This window comes from Lindgomyces ingoldianus (genome assembly GCF_010093535.1).
Source record: "Lindgomyces ingoldianus strain ATCC 200398 unplaced genomic scaffold BDR25scaffold_21, whole genome shotgun sequence".
Classification (NCBI taxonomy): domain Eukaryota; kingdom Fungi; phylum Ascomycota; class Dothideomycetes; order Pleosporales; family Lindgomycetaceae; genus Lindgomyces; species Lindgomyces ingoldianus.
The window spans coordinates 606208-622776 of record NW_022985182.1 but is presented as its reverse complement, the minus strand read 5'-3'; the positions used below and the strand labels follow the sequence as shown (position 1 = coordinate 622776).

At 46.7% G+C, this 16569-nt stretch overlaps 9 protein-coding genes across 9 annotated transcripts; 5 read left to right on the top strand and 4 right to left on the bottom strand.

Moving 5' to 3' along the window:
• The first annotated feature begins 62 nt into the window (after nucleotides 1–62).
• Nucleotides 63–1808, top strand: BDR25DRAFT_304490 (uncharacterized protein). The gene is made up of 4 exons (XM_033690222.1): nucleotides 63–448; nucleotides 498–1011; nucleotides 1059–1154; nucleotides 1208–1808. Exons 1-4 carry the CDS (start codon nucleotides 232–234, stop codon nucleotides 1521–1523), a joined length of 1143 nt encoding a protein of 380 aa, XP_033546223.1. The 5' UTR covers nucleotides 63–231; the 3' UTR covers nucleotides 1524–1808.
• A 285-nt stretch (nucleotides 1809–2093) lies between these two features.
• On the bottom strand, nucleotides 2094–4026 carry BDR25DRAFT_343756 (cytochrome P450; the record flags this gene model as incomplete). The annotated part of the gene is made up of 3 exons (XM_033693859.1): nucleotides 3773–4026; nucleotides 3227–3723; nucleotides 2094–3174 (listed from the first exon to the last, which is right to left on the bottom strand). The coding sequence occupies exons 1-3, from the start codon at nucleotides 3890–3892 to the stop codon at nucleotides 2094–2096; spliced, it is 1698 nt and encodes a 565-aa protein (XP_033546222.1). The 5' UTR covers nucleotides 3893–4026.
• A 366-nt stretch (nucleotides 4027–4392) lies between these two features.
• Nucleotides 4393–5499, top strand: BDR25DRAFT_356609 (uncharacterized protein; the record flags this gene model as incomplete). Its single annotated transcript, XM_033695673.1, has 8 exons — nucleotides 4393–4480; nucleotides 4509–4572; nucleotides 4608–4686; nucleotides 4793–4870; nucleotides 4904–5083; nucleotides 5133–5175; nucleotides 5207–5345; nucleotides 5409–5499. 8 exons carry the CDS (start codon nucleotides 4393–4395, stop codon nucleotides 5497–5499), a joined length of 762 nt encoding a protein of 253 aa, XP_033546221.1.
• Nucleotides 5500–5685: 186 nt separating this feature from the next.
• Nucleotides 5686–7964, bottom strand: BDR25DRAFT_304487 (cytochrome P450). Its single transcript, XM_033690221.1, has 10 exons — nucleotides 7760–7964; nucleotides 7471–7707; nucleotides 7237–7420; nucleotides 7096–7179; nucleotides 6942–7038; nucleotides 6768–6888; nucleotides 6598–6714; nucleotides 6363–6531; nucleotides 6066–6312; nucleotides 5686–6012 (listed from the first exon to the last, which is right to left on the bottom strand). Exons 1-10 carry the CDS (start codon nucleotides 7889–7891, stop codon nucleotides 5832–5834), a joined length of 1569 nt encoding a protein of 522 aa, XP_033546220.1. The 5' UTR covers nucleotides 7892–7964; the 3' UTR covers nucleotides 5686–5831.
• A 309-nt stretch (nucleotides 7965–8273) lies between these two features.
• Nucleotides 8274–9062, top strand: BDR25DRAFT_304486 (uncharacterized protein). Its single transcript, XM_033690220.1, has 3 exons — nucleotides 8274–8581; nucleotides 8648–8841; nucleotides 8926–9062. Exon 1 carries the CDS (start codon nucleotides 8412–8414, stop codon nucleotides 8568–8570), a length of 159 nt encoding a protein of 52 aa, XP_033546219.1. The 5' UTR covers nucleotides 8274–8411; the 3' UTR covers nucleotides 8571–8581; nucleotides 8648–8841; nucleotides 8926–9062.
• Nucleotides 9063–9365: 303 nt separating this feature from the next.
• On the top strand, nucleotides 9366–10348 carry BDR25DRAFT_356607 (uncharacterized protein; the record flags this gene model as incomplete). Its single annotated transcript, XM_033695672.1, has 7 exons — nucleotides 9366–9377; nucleotides 9462–9568; nucleotides 9616–9690; nucleotides 9779–9823; nucleotides 9890–10013; nucleotides 10101–10199; nucleotides 10247–10348. 7 exons carry the CDS (start codon nucleotides 9366–9368, stop codon nucleotides 10346–10348), a joined length of 564 nt encoding a protein of 187 aa, XP_033546218.1.
• Nucleotides 10349–11150: 802 nt separating this feature from the next.
• Nucleotides 11151–11630, top strand: BDR25DRAFT_315383 (uncharacterized protein; the record flags this gene model as incomplete). Its single annotated transcript, XM_033691521.1, has 1 exon — nucleotides 11151–11630. The coding sequence occupies one exon, from the start codon at nucleotides 11151–11153 to the stop codon at nucleotides 11628–11630; it is 480 nt and encodes a 159-aa protein (XP_033546217.1).
• Nucleotides 11631–12623: 993 nt separating this feature from the next.
• Nucleotides 12624–13202, bottom strand: BDR25DRAFT_356605 (uncharacterized protein; the record flags this gene model as incomplete). The annotated part of the gene is made up of 4 exons (XM_033695671.1): nucleotides 12624–12642; nucleotides 12686–13011; nucleotides 13045–13130; nucleotides 13169–13202. 4 exons carry the CDS (start codon nucleotides 13200–13202, stop codon nucleotides 12624–12626), a joined length of 465 nt encoding a protein of 154 aa, XP_033546216.1.
• A 1851-nt stretch (nucleotides 13203–15053) lies between these two features.
• On the bottom strand, nucleotides 15054–15842 carry BDR25DRAFT_189337 (uncharacterized protein; the record flags this gene model as incomplete). The annotated part of the gene is made up of 1 exon (XM_033684271.1): nucleotides 15054–15842. A coding segment is annotated over one exon (789 nt), but the record flags the coding sequence as incomplete, so codon positions are not given.
• Between the last annotated feature and the right edge of the window lie 727 nt (nucleotides 15843–16569).

The window sequence follows — 16569 nt, the reverse complement described above, 5'->3', positions numbered from 1 at the left end:
AAGGGGGACCCTGCATCTGTCCAACGAGAATGCTATCGTCGACACCACCAACCAACCCCGTTAATCAATCCCATGAAGGCGTGTTCGACCTCAGGCCTAGTGTCACTTGTATATCGCGCACATGGTGAGCACTCTATTATAGTCTGTCGCAGGGCAGCTTCAACCGCCCCTCTCTAGACTTCACCGCCAGATACACCCTTCATCGTCGTTTCGATTGAGTCAGTCTGCACAATGGATCCCTCTAAGCTTCCCCCGGAGGTACTTGCGAACCAGCCTGCCTTTCCTCCTCCATTAGGAGTAAAACCCAACTTCGACAACCCGTCCGACACGTTGGCAGACCCACTCACTATCGTGAATGGAGTCTTCGTGGGTTTGGCTTTCGCAATTGTAGCAATGCGGCTCACTACTCGGAAATTCATCTGTCGTCAAGGACTAGCTTGGGACGATAGCAAGATACCCGAAGCTCCGCACATACTCAAGTCACTAACTATTAGAAGCTCTATGTGCGGTCTCGATGCTCGGATCTATAGCCCATACGACGCTCTGTCTTAGTAGTATCAACATCGGATACGGCCGTCACTTCTGGGACATACGCGCGATTAGCCTGACAGAGGCAAAGATCAAGAGACTGAGCGCTATCGATATCATCTACGGCATCGTTATGTATTTTATCAAGATGTCCCTGCTGCTACTCTACTATCGGCTGTTCCAGGTCTACTCATCATCGCGCAAACTAGTTCTCGGGGGTATCTTCATGTGCACGTTGATATCGCTGCCTTACGTCGGAGTCGCCATCTCGCGTGTTGTCATATGCTCGAGTTTTAAGGTTAATCTAGAACATCTCACATACTGCTACACTAAGCCTGTCAATACCGCCGTCGCGACTTTCGGAGCAGCGAATGTTATCAGCGACTTTTACATACTCACGATCCCCATCGCTCGTGTACGAAGCTTAAGTATTGATTCAAGGGCGAAGATGGGTCTAGCGGCGATCTTTACGGTCGGTCTTACGTAAGTCTTCACCATTATCATTAAATATTCATCCTGACCGTGACTAGTGCTTGTCTCATGAGCATTGTGCGACTTATCTACGTAGGCGTCAACTTCAACAAATCGGATCCCTTCTATCGTGGCGCAGCAACCTCCATTTTCAGGTACACTGTCATCCTCTTTCCTGCTGAACTGCAGAGTAACAAATTATTTCTAGTGCCGTCGAAATGAATCTAGCAATAATATGCAGTTGCTCAACTGCCTTTCCATCCTTCTACCGCCGCGGAAAAGAAGTCATGAGTCCCCTTCTTCGCTCTTTCAGCCGAAGAACGGGCTCTAACGGCAGTCGAACAAAGCAGGAAAATCTCGGCCACTTTGAGCTTAATGTCCATGGTATGCTGGATGATGACTCCGTCATGAAGGGTAGCTTGGAGCCTATCGTTCAACCTATTGGAACTCCTCATACTCCCGAGAAGCCTCCTCGTATTTTGACACTGAATATGACGAGGGCGACGATTGATGTTGAGAAATAAGGAAACGAAGGAGGCCTCGAGGGTTCGAATGCGTACAGCTCCTGTGATTTTACAGACGGAAGGACAACTTGTGGCCTATTACGAAGTAGGTGTCGGGATGATCTCACTCTTCTGGCCTCGACAGTATCACTACACAGAATAATTTGGAGAACCAAGAGATTACGTTCCATTACTCCCGCTATTCCTATTCAAAAGGCCTCCTGAAACATGTAGAAAATTTAGGGATTCCGCTTTTGCCTTTGCGGGGCATTCATTCAGTAGTTCGAATGAGACATAGAATCGAATTAGGCTTCTAAATATAGATTACTTGCTAAATCGACCTTTACCGGCTTCTATTCATTCCAGCCCAAATGAAAGGTCGTCATCCGTTTAATCACGCTTTTGAATGTGTAATGATCCAATACCTACGCCAAAAACCTATAGACGTAGTGTTATTTTGGGTCAGAACCGCAAGACAAATAGTGGGGAGGGACTTCAAGGGCTCGGTAGGACGAGTGCTTATGTATCAAGAACCCTTTAATACGTCTTTTTCACAGACTTTCCTCCTTGGGGCTCGTCTTCCAAATGACTTCACAAACTACGATTCAGGAGCTCCACTCTACATGGGTATCCATCTTTAGGATGCGTTCCTGCCGTATCTGTCTGATATGCTCTGTCTCCATATACAGTGTTCGGCTCGGTTGCTACCACGCCTAATCTCTTGCCCAATGTCTTCAAAAATCCCATATTCATGGCCTGCAACTCATCCCATTCTTCATACGCTGGCTGAACAATAAACCGCCTCGCCGTCAAAACCAGAGCGATCCGCATTTCATTGTATACTAGAGTTATCCCAGGGCAATTCCTAGGCCCCTGCTCAAAGGGACGATAGGCTGCTGGATTGGGATACAATTCGTGCTCTGGATCAACGACGAAGCGCTCTGGGAGAAATTCCGTTGGTCGTACCCAGAAATACGGGTTCATATGCATAGCTGCATGGATAATCGTGGCGCATATACCATCCATAGGGTAAGAATTATTGTGGCGATCGGTGAGAACAACATTAGAGACTCCAGACCTCAGCGTCCCCGCTGGTGCGTAATGACGTAATGTTTCTTTAACAACTGCAAGCGTGTAGTGGCACTGGTTGAGTAATGCAGGCTTTTCCTTGAGCATGTCTGTGGCTTCGACGACATTGGGTCCGAAAATTGCATCGTGTTCGACACGGAGCTTCTCTAAAACGAGAGGATTCTGTGAGAGTAGGTGATAGAGATAGATTATGCTGGATGATGTAGTATCATTTCCCGCAAAAAGGAAGAGGCGTATCTGATTGCTTGCGTAGCCAGTAAAATGTTCATTTAACTCCCCAGTGCTTGTAGAATTTCCGGAAGCATTTCCTTGTTCTGCGATATAACCTTCGAGAGCAATCGCGATGATGGACTTTGCACGACCTCTCTTGGCAATTGAAGTCTGTCCAGTTTGGAGTTCTAAGAAGCGTGCTTGGAGTTCCTTTCGAATGAACCTTTTGATGATACGCCCGTAGTATTTTTGGACTAAAGGCCGAAGTGGATTGGCCCAAATCATTGGGTTCCACATGGAGTGCCAGTTAATGATAGTGTTGAAAGCGTGCGGTAACACATGATCTTGATGCTGATAATTAAGATCCACATCTCTGTGTTTCTATCAGTACTATAGACAGCAACTGCAAGCGTTGGCATATATACAGTGTCACTTTGGCAATCACTTCTGTTGTCAATCTCGTGGTTAAGTCCTCGAGCTGAAAGAGCACTTTTCCTGCTCTCTCCTCTAATTTCTCGCAGAAAACTTGGACGCAGTCCACGATATATGGCACATATGTTGTCATGTTCGCCGCGCTAAATCCAGGATTAAACAGACCTCGCCATAATTTCCATTCTTCACCATTCATGGAAATTATACTCGGTCCACCCACAATAGGCTTCATAGAGTCCTCAGAGTTGTGCCGGGTCTTGGGAAGATTGTACTTGTTGGTTATCTGAACGGCGACTTCCGGATCAGCTACTATCAGCAGGGGAGGAGAAACCGGCCATAAGTCCACGAGAAGGACTTCGGTGTCTGTAGCCCCTAGGGCAAGCTCTCGTAGAGCCGTGGTCCAGGCGGCCGCATCCGAAGGAAACTTGGATCTGGCTTTTTGTAGAACCAGAAGATGGCCGAAGATCCAGCTCCAGTTTTGTGGCATTCGCTGAAGAAGAATCAGAAGAAGAAGATCGGAAGAAAAATGGCAGACGAACGAAGCCTTGTCTTCGGAGCTGGTGGATCTTAGCTCGCTGTCGGTAGGACACATAGATGAGCCAGGCGAGGCTAGAGATGAGTGTAACTCCAATTGCGAAAGGAAGAGTAATCCATGCCATTTTTACAAGACGGCAGCTAGTCTCCAAAAAACCCGTAGGTCAAGCTTGCACGACTAGAACCCCAAAGTACACTCCGGAAAGTAAAATGTACAATCCACGACAACACGTTAAAAAAGGTGGTGGGTGCTAAAGGGCGCAGGCCAAAAGGTGACGCAGCTCGCACCCAAGTGCAAGATGATACTTTAGCACAATCGCCGTGAGCCCTTTGCATTTGCGGATGATTTGTGATAATGCCGGGGCTACCTAATCGCGGCTTGACGGCCGCACATTCCGGCCTAACGCCGATATACATGCAAGATATCTAGAAGCAGGGTGGCGAAGAGCGGTTTGTGAATCTCCGGCCTCCAAGGATGGCGCTTACGCTATCTGAATACCGTGAGCAATGTTACTTAGCGACGAAGTGGCAAGACTGCATATCTCACTTGCAGAAGGAACTTTAAAGAGCTGACAGGGCTTGCAGTATATTCGTGTGGTAGCATCTAGATGGAGTCCGAGGTCGCATGCATTTTGATTATCCGGGAGGCGGAATGTCAAATGAAGGTGGCGATGTCGCTACATCGCTCCAAGAATATGCCATGTTTCTGGAGTGTAGCGCATGAGTGGCCTGGTTCATAAGACGTCGAAGTAAACATCTCAGGATATGATTGCCATCCCCATTCATCCTGGGGCGAAATGCATTGGTCTATGAACCAACCCATTCGCCTTTCGACTCGAGTCTAGTGGTATGGAACATGGGGGGTACCCCCAACTACACAGTACAAGTCCCTGGGTTCCTTTGGGTGGTAGGAACTCTGGTTCGACCGTAAAAACTAAGCCATTCATTGGTTAAGCTGTTTGTGAAGGCTAACTTCGGCAACCTAATACACAATGAGCCCGGTGCACAGATCATGCTCGGCTTAGAATTTGACCCAATTTAGGTTAAACACCTTGGCTCCCGCCCAAATGTGCCTAACACCTGCAGGTCGAGCGCCAACCCACGTTCCACAATTCTCGAATCCAGTCGTTGATTAGCCAGGCTTCTGCTTTCTCACCGAGAGGCAAGGAAGACACAGCATGGCCTGGACGGCGGACGCCCCTCCCGTCAGCCTTGCCCGCGCCCATGGTGGAATGCAACATCATGGCGTGGTTTCTCGATACACCCTGGCGCCATTGTCTAGGCACCCCAGGCATGAGACGACTGGATTGATCAACGTGGAAATGCTTGGCAAATTAGCTATCCACTCTGACAGACGTCTATCAGACTCAGTCCGACTTATCCGATGAGGTATTCGGGCATTGTCCGGGTGCATAGTAGTACTTTCGCACCTTGTCTAGACGCCCGTCTGAACGATAAACGGGCCTCCGACGTGAGCAATCTAGCTAGGTTACCAATCGGGGGCTTCGGGTTACAGCAGTACCACAGAGGCCTCTTGGAGCTACCTGGGACTTCTCCAATCACCTCTAGCCAAGAGCAGTGAATAGAGTTGTTTTAAGTCGAGCCAACTCTCCGGACAATAGAACCCTCAGGATGAACGAGGGTTAACTACGGCGTAGACTTTGGTCCGGCCTGTCGAAGTCCGGCTAGCTCGGCCGATTGGACGGCATGTAGATCCACGCCATGGGAGTGAAACAATTGGCAAAGCGTAGCTAAACTTAACAAATGTTCAAAACACAGTCTAAAAATAGTCCAACAACGAAAAAATTGCTGAGAAGATACCTAAGTATCACTTGCCAATGTGAGTTCTGCTATAAAAAAGTAGACAAGTTATAGGTTGGACAAACTATTCAAGAGGCCATCCATGGAATATCGGGTCTAAAGACTGAAATTTTGTATTACAACAAGATCAACAAGAATGCACGTGGAGTATCCTGCCACTAGAACACACACACTCCAATTGAAGACATGGCGGACGACGGCACCTTTCTACAATCAATATCGAGAGAGCAACAGATCTTCCCTCTAATTTCCAGAACTCCGTTCTCTTCTCCGAAAGAGAATTCTGCTCGTAGGAGAGGGGAATATGATAGTAGTCCAGGAGAATACCCCAGTATCGCTCTTATTCTCAAGCTTGAAGTCGTAGTTCATGAGCATATGCACAATCACTTGTTTAAGTGCATGTGACACATACCATCTCCCCGGACTGCACCTAGAGTTAGTTGGACGTCGCAATACTCCAAGGTCCCATTATCTTACCAGGCTTTTTTAGGAGGCCCCCAGTACAAGTATCGGTAGCTCACATCTGTGAACTTCGCGATAGCTTCGGTCTCGCATTGCTGCTCATGCTTCGGCAGGAAACGTCGTGCATCGAATTGATCCGGGTTGGGGAAGATATCCGGGTTTCGGGCGCGCGCTTGGTGAGGAACTGCTATCAGGTTTCCAGGAGGGATATATACACCGCTAGGTAGTGTGAAGGGCAGTTTAACCTTTTTTTGCACTGTCACTTCGATAGCTGTTAGTGCAGAGGGGCTTTGAGCATGATGGCCAACTTACAGGCTTCAGGTGGATTAAGCCGAGCCACTTCGAGAAGAAAACTATCTAGAAGATACATTTTCTTGAATGGATCCTCCGACTGATTGTGCCTTTCTCTAGTGATCTCGTCTCGCAGGGGCGGAATGTATTCCGGATGATGGCACAGAGCATACAGCACGTATACTAAAGTCTTTTTTGATGCCACAACGTGGGTTAGAAAGAAGATCTAGTTAAGGATGGCAAGGTAAGAGCTCACCATGGACATCTGATATGAAGATGCCATAAGTATGCCGATGGTCTGGCCGACTAGCCGTTTAGTGGCGCGCTGAGCAGGTGTGCGTGATGACTCAATGATCCATTGAATACAGTCATCCTTAAGTTTGTGTAAGTAATAGGGCAAGAAGGTGATTCCGTAAGGCTGCTTACGTATGTTTTTGATGTATCCATTGTTAGTTGGCGACGAATTCTCTCATTCACGACCGGAGTGATAAAGTCGGCAAGCTTTTGCATCGAACGCCTGTAGCCCATCATTAAAGGAGCGATAACCCTGCAACCGATTACTTCCGCTTCTCGTGAAGCATGAATTGTGGAACAACATACGGAGTTAAGATCGATGGAAGCTGTCGACAAATCTCAGCAGTCACGACCACGTCTTCAGTATAGCGAATCGCTGTGTCGACACATCCGGGTTTTTCTGCTACTACAATCAGCTTCTCCTTGGGCAGGATGTTTCTACAGACAGCTGTCCGCTTACAGAGTTCGTCGCCTAGAATGATCCGAACGTTCATCTCGTCTATCACCGTTCTCGACAGCATATAGGTGGAGACGGAGGTGTACCCTATCACGAGTGTTAGCTTGACCAACAGTTAATGAAAGCTCCAGCAGAACTTCATACCATCGACCCTGCACCCTTTACCAAGCGCCTTCTCAAACCCCTGCCGTATTCTGCTTTCAATGACAGGTCGGAGCACAGGGAGATGCATTCGCAATAGAACTTTAATGACCCTCATTGGTATACTAGAATGTGGATCGATGTCTCCGACCTGGAATCCATACATAGTCCAGTAATTCTTGAGCCGCTAAACCGCACTCAGCATTATGCATCCTGGGAGCGAGATTGATGACTTACATCTGTCATGGCCTCAGGGAAAGATAGAACCGGCTCGTCGATGTCACAAACAGCCTTAATGTCATCTTCTGTACATGCTAGTACTGTATATTCTCCTAATGATGGTATGGCAAAAGCTTGTGCATGGCCGCGATCCTGATAACCCCGAAGTATGGTTCTCGGAGCGTTAAGAATGAAATCGAAATTTTTAAACCATGTTAGAGGTGAGTATGGCTTGGACAGAATGCGGACATTTTTCTAGGAGAGTAAGCATCCAACAGGAAATATTCCAGATGCTATCTCTACTTACCGGACGAGACAAGTAGGTACAAAAAGAGTGGGTGAGTTGCAAGAGGACAGAAACTGTAAGGACACCTAACGCAAGTTCAAGGTGTCGGTTCAGAAGAACAAACCTTAGTTGTTGAAATATGCCTTGTAACATGTTGGTCACTGAAAGTAAGCTCTAGGCGTGTACTCCATGGTGAGGAGCGCATGCTGTTAGATTTTGAAATTTCCTAAGCTGATTGCTGTGCCATTCTGCTCCTGAACTTTCTAAGGTTAATAATAGCTTAATTAATTATCCTGAAGCTCAAGGGCACGAACGGAGACCGAAAATAAGCCGGAAATATGGGACCGGTGCGATATACCCCACGACGTGAACGCAGGGCCAGACCACTCGTCTGGGATCTGCACACCCTCTTGGAAACAACCCTGAGTAGTTCCCGCCATTCCGCATAATGCGCCCCCAAATTTACCAAAGACTATCTCTGCGCAGTGTCTGCCTTCTAATGCCTGAATTGATGCTTCGCAATTTCCATGAGTAAGTGCGAACAGCTCACTCTGACTTGAAATCATCCACTCCCACTATTTTGCCTTGCAACAGCTCCTGGCTTCAGGATTGACCGACCTTGACCGCCATTTCTTGGGGTGAACAACCCTGACTTCAACCTCCATTCTGAGGTATGGCACTGACCGACCTCACTCTTCCCCTTGCTGTGGTCGCTGCGGTTGCACTCGCACATATTCTTATTGTGGCTGCCATTCCTTTAGCAGCTGGCAGTGGACTCGGGTACATTATCTTGGTGGCCTACATGCATTCCCGTGCCTTAATGCAATTCTAAAAAGCCAATTTGTAAGTATTTGCTTCCTTGTTGCCCCTTAAGCTACCTTCTTGTCCCTTAAGCTAACCACGCAACAGCTCATGCTAGTTGGGTGGGGTTGGCTGTCCCTTTCACACACCAGTCGATCGCGCACCCCGCCGAAAGAGAACGCCTCTCAATCAACTACCCCAATAAGACGAAATATATCTGAATGAAATCTAGTCTACAGTTGCTGTAGGACTAGTGCATTAATGCTTGTTATAGCCTTGAATATGGCAATTTGAACATGTTGGTGCGTAATATGACCATGGTTTATTTCCTTAGCCAGTCCTATGATGGCGGTAGGAGATACTTGCGTAAAGTCTAACACAGGCAGTGTACCACAATAATAACCTATGACATCTACTAGGCTTCTGGAGGAAGCCTTCCTAAGGATCTCGGGTATAGGCCTCACGCTAGCGCATGAGCTACCCTAATCAAACATTTGTCTGAACTTGCCTAACTATATTCCCCCTTCATGCAACATCTTTACATTCACTAGATACTGTACGTAAAAATTCAATGCTCCTCCTTGAGCTTTCGACTTTTGTCCGTAGCATTTCTGTGACACTACCCTCTAGATGGCTAATAAAGCTACTTGAAAAGTAAAGAAGAACCTTAACAAAGGGATAGAGAGAGGATATAATTGCTTAAAAGAACGCTAAGCAGCATCTTGAGAGCAAAAGGTCTGAAGAAGCAGCGCGCTTAGGTGTAAGCAAACAGGCTCTTGTGCGCTGTAAACGCGGCAGAGAGCCTAGGCACGATCCACCTACATGTATGGAGGATGCTGTAGATACTGATTAACTACGCAGGCACAAACACACCGGAACTAGGACCAAAGTTTAAGGAATGCATGAGCTGCATCAAAGATAGTTAACACGTGGATTATGGAACTGGAGAGCGAGATCTAGTAGTTTATGTGTGCGTATTGGAAACACTCAAGACCCTGTCACAACTTTGTTGCTAACTCAGCATATTCAGTCAACAACAAAGCAACTGTAGAATAGTGCATCTTAGGTCGATTCAGTGATGACTCAAATACAAACGTCTCGGACACGAGCCATATAAGCCACGAAATTCTAACTACAGCACCATATAGACTGTGATTACAAAATTAAAGACGAAACGAACACTTAAAATTTATGCGATGTGTTAGGGAACTTTACCACCGCCGCTCGCTCCTGAATAAGCTATCTGTATAAGCAACACAGTATGACAATCCTTGGGAAGAGTGAGTGATATCCGAAACGTAACTCACAATCTGCTAATACAAGGGAAAATAGTTTTTATGACAGTAAAAGAGCTTTGCATCAGAAGCCGAGCAAGAAGATAGACGTGGACGTGAATATCTTCTCTGCAACTCGCATCAACAGTTCCACCTTAATACCCTTGACCTCCACCTTGACATTCGGCACGCCAGCCCATGTTCAATCGCCGCGTCTAAAAACAAAAGATTTAGGTCTTTAAAGGGTGCACTTCCCAGCATCATTCTTAGCGCACTCATCGGCCTAGTACTCATCCTCGGCGCAATTCTCTTATTACACTGAAAGCTACGAAAGAAAAAAGCACAAGGCTATTGAAATGCCGGGGCACGATATTAATGAGCGTGAGGTGCATTAATTCGCGGGCTACTGCCATTGTAATGCGCTACCGCTAAGCGTGAAGGGAGAGTACCCCATACCAGCCAGGTCATGATCAAGGACCGTCGGCAGAATCGAGAGAACAGGCGGCAAACGAGCTACTGGCTAGCTCAATACTGAGACGATACCTGATATATAGAAGAAAAATAGAATGGTTATAATAGAAAGAAATGGCATTCAAAGTAAACCCGCCAGGTGAAAAAAAAAAAAAAATTGGTTTGAGGCCTCATTTCCAATGAATTTCGGTTCGAATCACCGCTTTCTTCAATGCATGTCAACCTACAAATCTCTTTTAACATCTTTTTGATGCATGGCTTGCCGAATTCTATGTATTTATGGTACTTGTGGATAATTTCGAGATCGGAAAGGACACGTCATTCGCACAGTAATCAGAAGCGGTGACCAGGAGGCGATGATTAGAGGACAGAATTCAGAGAGCGGTGATCGGAAGACCGCCATTTACGCAGTCAGAGACCCGGCTGTGCCTGTGGCGAAGGCAACCCAGGTAAAGGCATGTTTGCAGGTGATTTTACGACCACACTTAGATCCAAAAACTTCAACTACTAAATTTCTCCTCGAGCTCTCAAATTACTGGTACGTGTTGGGCGCGCCTAGATCTACACGCCACTCCCGATAGCCCTTTCTTTCTGTATGGGGGACGTACGTCTTTAGACTATAAATCCCTTCATATCAGCAGCACTAACGGACGCAGGGCGAGGCCAGCGGTTGGGAACGATTTCAACAAGTCGAAGGATCCATTGAAGCCACAGTAAGCAATTGCTAGTCCAGACTGTATATTCTGCGCACCAGAATTTTCAGACCCTCAAAGCCATACCCAGAAACCCAAGATCAAAGTCTTACTATCCCGATTTGGAAACTAGATCCCATCCAATTCCCGCTCAAATTCCACAAAGACGCGGCAATGTCGAAATTCAAACCCGCGATAGCAACTTGCCCCATCAACTCATTCGTGAATGCCTACGCCATCATGCAGGGCTTCGAACCTATCCCTTACAAAGGGGATAACCTCCCGCTAGCCTCCCTCTGGTATCCCGCCTCTAGAGACTGCGTCTCGAACGTAATGGACGCGTTCTATCTTACTCGCATTGATGTTACGGATCCGGATAAGAATCTTTCAAAGGTGATTGAGCAATCGCCGGCAATCAACTGCTCCTTTTGCCTCGTTCACTCGAATATCATTCTTGTATTCGATAAGATGACGAAGGAGCATGATAAGCATGTTGAAACTGTGAGGAGTTATCTCTATCGCGTTCATGGGATGGGTTCTGTGGTTAAAGTTATATGTCGAGGTCAAGCAAAGGCGGAGGATGATAGGGCGGGGTTCTATCTGAAAGCTTCTCAAGCTGGGGATATGGTGTTGGTGGTTGAATGGGACTACTAAGGAATGAAACACACAGCAGGACATTCTTGGGGGGTGGGGAACGGGCCATTCATTCCATGGTTAGGTTATCTCCAGTCTAATATGCGGCCTGCTCTTTGATACTACGTTCTTAATGCTTATGTTTGTGTGTTTAGGACCTACTGGCCAAAAGTTCATGACCTACGTATATTTGAGTGAAATCCTTAACAAAGCGAGCTGAATCTCGTTACCAGCGCACCGGTCATCGCCAAAGCTAGCAGAACATGTTTCGAGTGAGCTATTCCCGTTGTCTAACTCACGGCAATTGTAGTACTTACCTAAACGGCACTGGAATCCCACAGGCAGAAAAAGAAATAGAGCAAAAAGCTCTTAAAGACGGGTAAGACTCCCTGGACATTTGCTAGTTAGCTTGTAGATTCTCATGAACCTATCAAGAGCGAACAAGCAATCGGAAATAGAGCCGAGCCCCTCGAACTCCGATAAGCTAACTAGTAACCCCGAGCTAATCATAGCCTACAACGCACCCAAGAACGAGCTCCTATACTCCACCACTATTGGCTGCAAATCCCCACAGAGTGCAAAACACTTCTTCTTCTAGCGCGCCTCGTTCTGATACCTAGACAATGAGGCGACAATATCCAATCTCCGCAACGCTTTGGTGTATGGTCGCATTGAATTTGGCGAGCCAGCGCAACAGGTGCACGAACTAGTCCAGCCGATCGTTGCAATCAGTTCCTCCCGTACCGTTTCCACGCTAATGTCGTTTTGATGTTTCCTCAGACAAGCCAAGGGCATGGAAGCATATTATGATGTTAGTGGATTGTTTGAAGGGACTCACGATCTATAGGAACTAAACGATATGTGTGGGAAGGACCAATGACTGAGAAGGTTGGGTTCGAGTTGAGGGCCTTGACGGGAGGTCCAGATTATGGTGATCGATCTTTGGAACGTGCTCGAATACAATGGTGACTATTGCACCATTAGAAGAGATAGAAGAGAAAATATCCCCTAACATTAGTAGTGGTGCTGTATGCTAAATCTCGTATTAGCGCCTGCAGCTAGACTAAGAGACGGACGCAACGTTTACAGTTGTTTCTATTACCCGAAAGATGAATCGAGATAGCGCTAGATACCATTTCCAAGCCATATTAAAATCCCTGGAAATAGTAGCCTTCGCAGCATATTGTTCAATGTGAACGACACGGCTTCGGCCCAACAGCAAATACGCTTCCACAGAATGCATAGTGAAGGACCGCAGACACACTAAGACATGTATGACCCTTCCCTCTACGGTAAGGCGAGATGGATTAGTGCTCGGAAATAAGTGGACATAATGGGTGCCATAAAAGAGTGAGTCTTTATGTGACCCTTTCCGTCCAAAATTTAACTTACTGCCAGCCAACTATCCCATTCACCTAACGATCCAATCCAATACCAAAAGTTCTCCATACCCACAACCTTTTAGCAAATGTATGTAGCGCATGTGCTTCTGTCCATAGTCATTCCAACAGTCCCCAGATGCTCACCACCCCCATCGAGATCATCATCGATTACTTTACCCCCTGATGCTGCGAGTATTACAATCCCGGGCATGACTCAATTATATTTATCCCTGATTATAATGCTCTCATAGAAGGTATGTCATCCCCGACATCATGCTGCTACGATCAATCTAAGCTTGCAGTGTAAACGGGGAGGCATTTTGGCAGGCGGAATGGTGAATAATACGGAAGTTGAAACATGTCTGTGCCAAGGATCAGCCATCCTTCATGCTACTAATGGAGGTGATGTTGTGCTATTTAAGCGTCGTAGTGTTCTAGTCGTAGGAATGAACATATTTGCTATCAATGCTACCCCCAAAGAGGAAAGAGAACATGGCATACCTAGCTAAGCATTTCGCCCTCAATTTGTCTAGATAAATGCGACCAAGATCATTAAACGTTACTCTCCCAAGCACACCACCTAAGTCGAGATACTTCTTGAAATGGCCCACTTCTTTGACAGCAGCATGGTAGCCCATATCTTCGAATATATTTTCGACGTTGACAACGCGGAGAAAGTTAGGTTTCTTCTAGAATCGGTGAGGGATTATGTGCTTATGTTGGTCAACGTGCTGGATTGTTCCTATTATAGAGAAACTCGGTCTTGCGGCGAATAAGCAATTTCGAACTTCGCAGTCATCCTACACGAAGGAAAACGAAGAGTCAGTACCCAATTTCCTTTCAATTAGGAAACAGCCTTGTTCTAAGGCAATTACTGCATATAAAGCAAGTGCTGCGCTGGGCGTCTTTCTGGATGGTTGAAGAGCTATCTTGTTAACACTTGCGACTTACTTCTTGCTATTTGGGTGGGAAGCTAGAGAGAGTGATGGAAGATTCACTTTATCATTAGATCTTAGAACCACTGACATCTTTCCCCTCAGGCATCTCAGTCATTCGCTATAGATCATATCTCTTTACGCTTACGAGACAATATTTTACCGCAATATGCGATACAAAGCACTGAGACTATATCATCCCTTCAGTCTATTCCACTCCAGTCCTCAAACTCAACAACAACTAAACCCATACATACTGCGCCGCCCGGAAACCCCGAAGAGAGCTCACGGGGCAAGAATTCGCAGAAATCAAAGCGCGGAACTCGTACATTCACCCTATCGCCTAGCCCTTATTAGCTTCACTGACCCGATGAGCCAAAGCCTTCGTATGCCTCCTCACTGAGAAAGATATCATCAAGCACTGCCCCATCAATGTGGCAGCAGAAGCAAGCTGCTGACTAACAAGCAGCAACACTTCCCTTCTAAGGGGGAGTTTTAGGTAGGATACAGAACGCCCGGCTAGTGACTCGTATCGACACAAGGCTTGGCTATCATACATTGGTAACGTCTTATGGAGATAGCCTGGTAGAGTTAGGGTCGCTGAGGGTCCGGAATCTGATATTATTCCCCAGGCTGCGAGCAATGGTGTATGCTTGGCTGCCTTGTGTTCCAGGGTGTGCTGTCGGCGGAGTGGATGAAGAGGGTTTATGCAATGCCGAATTTTGAATGAGTCGGTCACGAGTTCAAGCGGATAGGGAATGATGAGCCGCCCATGTTTGGAATTTGTCGTTGTCCGGTTAGAATGATATGAAGGCTGACTGGATTGCATGCTATCGGATCAGGCAGTGAAGCTACTCGGGAAACAATTCAGGGGCTTAGATAGCAGCCTTCCAAGGCCAGTATATGTCGAGTTAGATAGGGGTTAAAGATGGCGTTCTATGAGGAGTTGAAAGAATGACATGCCACCCACCCTCCCTCTTGACCTGCGTACCTGAATGCTCAAATATCCAGTAGATATGTTCGCGTTTATGGCGATGTCTCCCAATCCGGGTTTGCGCTATTTGTGGATAGTGCGAGCTAAATCCCAAGCCACGGCCGGTCTTCCACATTGCTGGAAACCGTTAGATTTCTTTTCTCCAACAAACTACCAGCCCCTGCAACGCGTCCCCATGCAGCCCAAACTCCGGCACTCTAGCTACCTCCCTCCTCCCCAACCACGCCCTCCCAATCCTCCCACACTCTTCCACCACCGTCCCCTTCCCGCGCTTCCCGTCCTTCCCGTCCCCTATTTCCACATCCGCTCTCCCAAACCGCCCATAATCTTCCAAAACCTCATTCCCCACGTACAAAACTGGATCCCTATCCCTCAAAAACACCGGAAGAAGTAAATGCCAATCCACAAATGGCGCGAAAACCCATGACGATGTTTTAATGAACGTCTCGATATTTGAGGTCGAGACGGCGATGGAGAGGTTTTGCAGGAATGCGCGGTCTAGGGTAGTAAACACCGGGTCTTGGGCGTAGAGGTTGATGGTCTGGGGATGTGGGGAGATGAGATCGAGGATAGCGAGGAATAAGACTAACTGCCACAGACTTCTTTTCCGGTGCTCCCAATCAAGACTGAAACTCCCGATCCCGATGCAAACGGCGGAATTGACATCCCAATTTCTCTTCCCTAGTAGTTCAGCTAGTTGCTGAGCACATGTTGTGGTCTTCCACTGCTGTTTCATTTTCGATAACTCTGCTTCGAGTTTTTGTGCAGTGAGTTCAGAGACGATCTGAGTGGGTCGAGAATCTATAGTCGCAGGGGTTTTGTTTCTAGGGTTGGTGTGACGATTTCTGGATGAAGTGGAATGTGTGACCACAGTCCAGCCATCGCCGATGTCTATCTCTTTTCTCTTTACGCGCCCACGACCTTCCCCGCGGCCAGGTCCCCTTTCATCTCCCCTTCGCCTCCCCTTTCCTCTCCCATTTCCACTTGGAATCACACCTCTCAATCCACTCATTCCTAAGACTCCTCAGATCCAAATCCAGTCCTCGATCTCAATTAACTCAAAACTCGTCCCGTATGTGACTCTTGTGCATGAGCGTTTTAGGTCTTTGCTTTTATTCAGACCCCGGAAAACTCGTCGTAGAGATGGCCCACAAACGAGGTCCAAATAACCTCCTTACCAGCACGTCACAATAAGGTTGCGGCGTGCATCTGCATGGGCGCGGGCGCCTAATCTAACATCGTCGGCGCTGTTGGTGGTTGCAAAAATTGTGGGCGCTAATGCTGTGGATACCTAGTTAGGCAGTAATTTAAGATTAACTTACAAGCTCAAGTTGATGCAAGAGGAGGCAACAATACGCGTTAGTCTGGCTCGCCTAGAAATTTAATTAACTAGATGGGGATTTTGACTACCGTGATTAATCAGCTAACGCACGGTCTCACCTGACGCACAGTTTTTATCTACAGTCCACCCGCTCTAACTTTTTAGCTACTATAGCTATATACCTAAAATTTTAAATATAGATAATAGATAGTATGCTAAATGTAAAAGTAAAATAAATATTTAAATAAATATTATTAATTCTTAGTTATATAACTTTAAAATTTTATGTATATAATACTTATATATAGTATAAACTATTAATAATATA

Bases quoted from the DNA above. Each gene is read 5' to 3' on its own strand.
- BDR25DRAFT_304490 (XM_033690222.1), top strand. From the start codon at position 232: ATGGATCCCTCTAAGCTTCCCCCGGAGGTACTTGCGAACCAGCCTGCC. The intron at 1,012-1,058 runs GTAAGTCTTCAC...GACCGTGACTAG, and splicing joins ATCTTTACGGTCGGTCTTAC to TGCTTGTCTCATGAGCATTG. The intron at 1,155-1,207 runs GTACACTGTCAT...AATTATTTCTAG, and splicing joins GCAGCAACCTCCATTTTCAG to TGCCGTCGAAATGAATCTAG.
- BDR25DRAFT_304487 (XM_033690221.1), bottom strand. From the start codon at position 7,891: ATGTTACAAGGCATATTTCAACAACTAAGGTTTGTTCTTCTGAACCGA. The intron at 6,715-6,767 runs GTAAGCAGCCTT...CACAAACTTAAG, and splicing joins TGGATACATCAAAAACATAC to GATGACTGTATTCAATGGAT. The intron at 6,532-6,597 runs GTGAGCTCTTAC...GCATCAAAAAAG, and splicing joins CTTCATATCAGATGTCCATG to ACTTTAGTATACGTGCTGTA.
- BDR25DRAFT_304486 (XM_033690220.1), top strand. From the start codon at position 8,412: ATGGCACTGACCGACCTCACTCTTCCCCTTGCTGTGGTCGCTGCGGTT.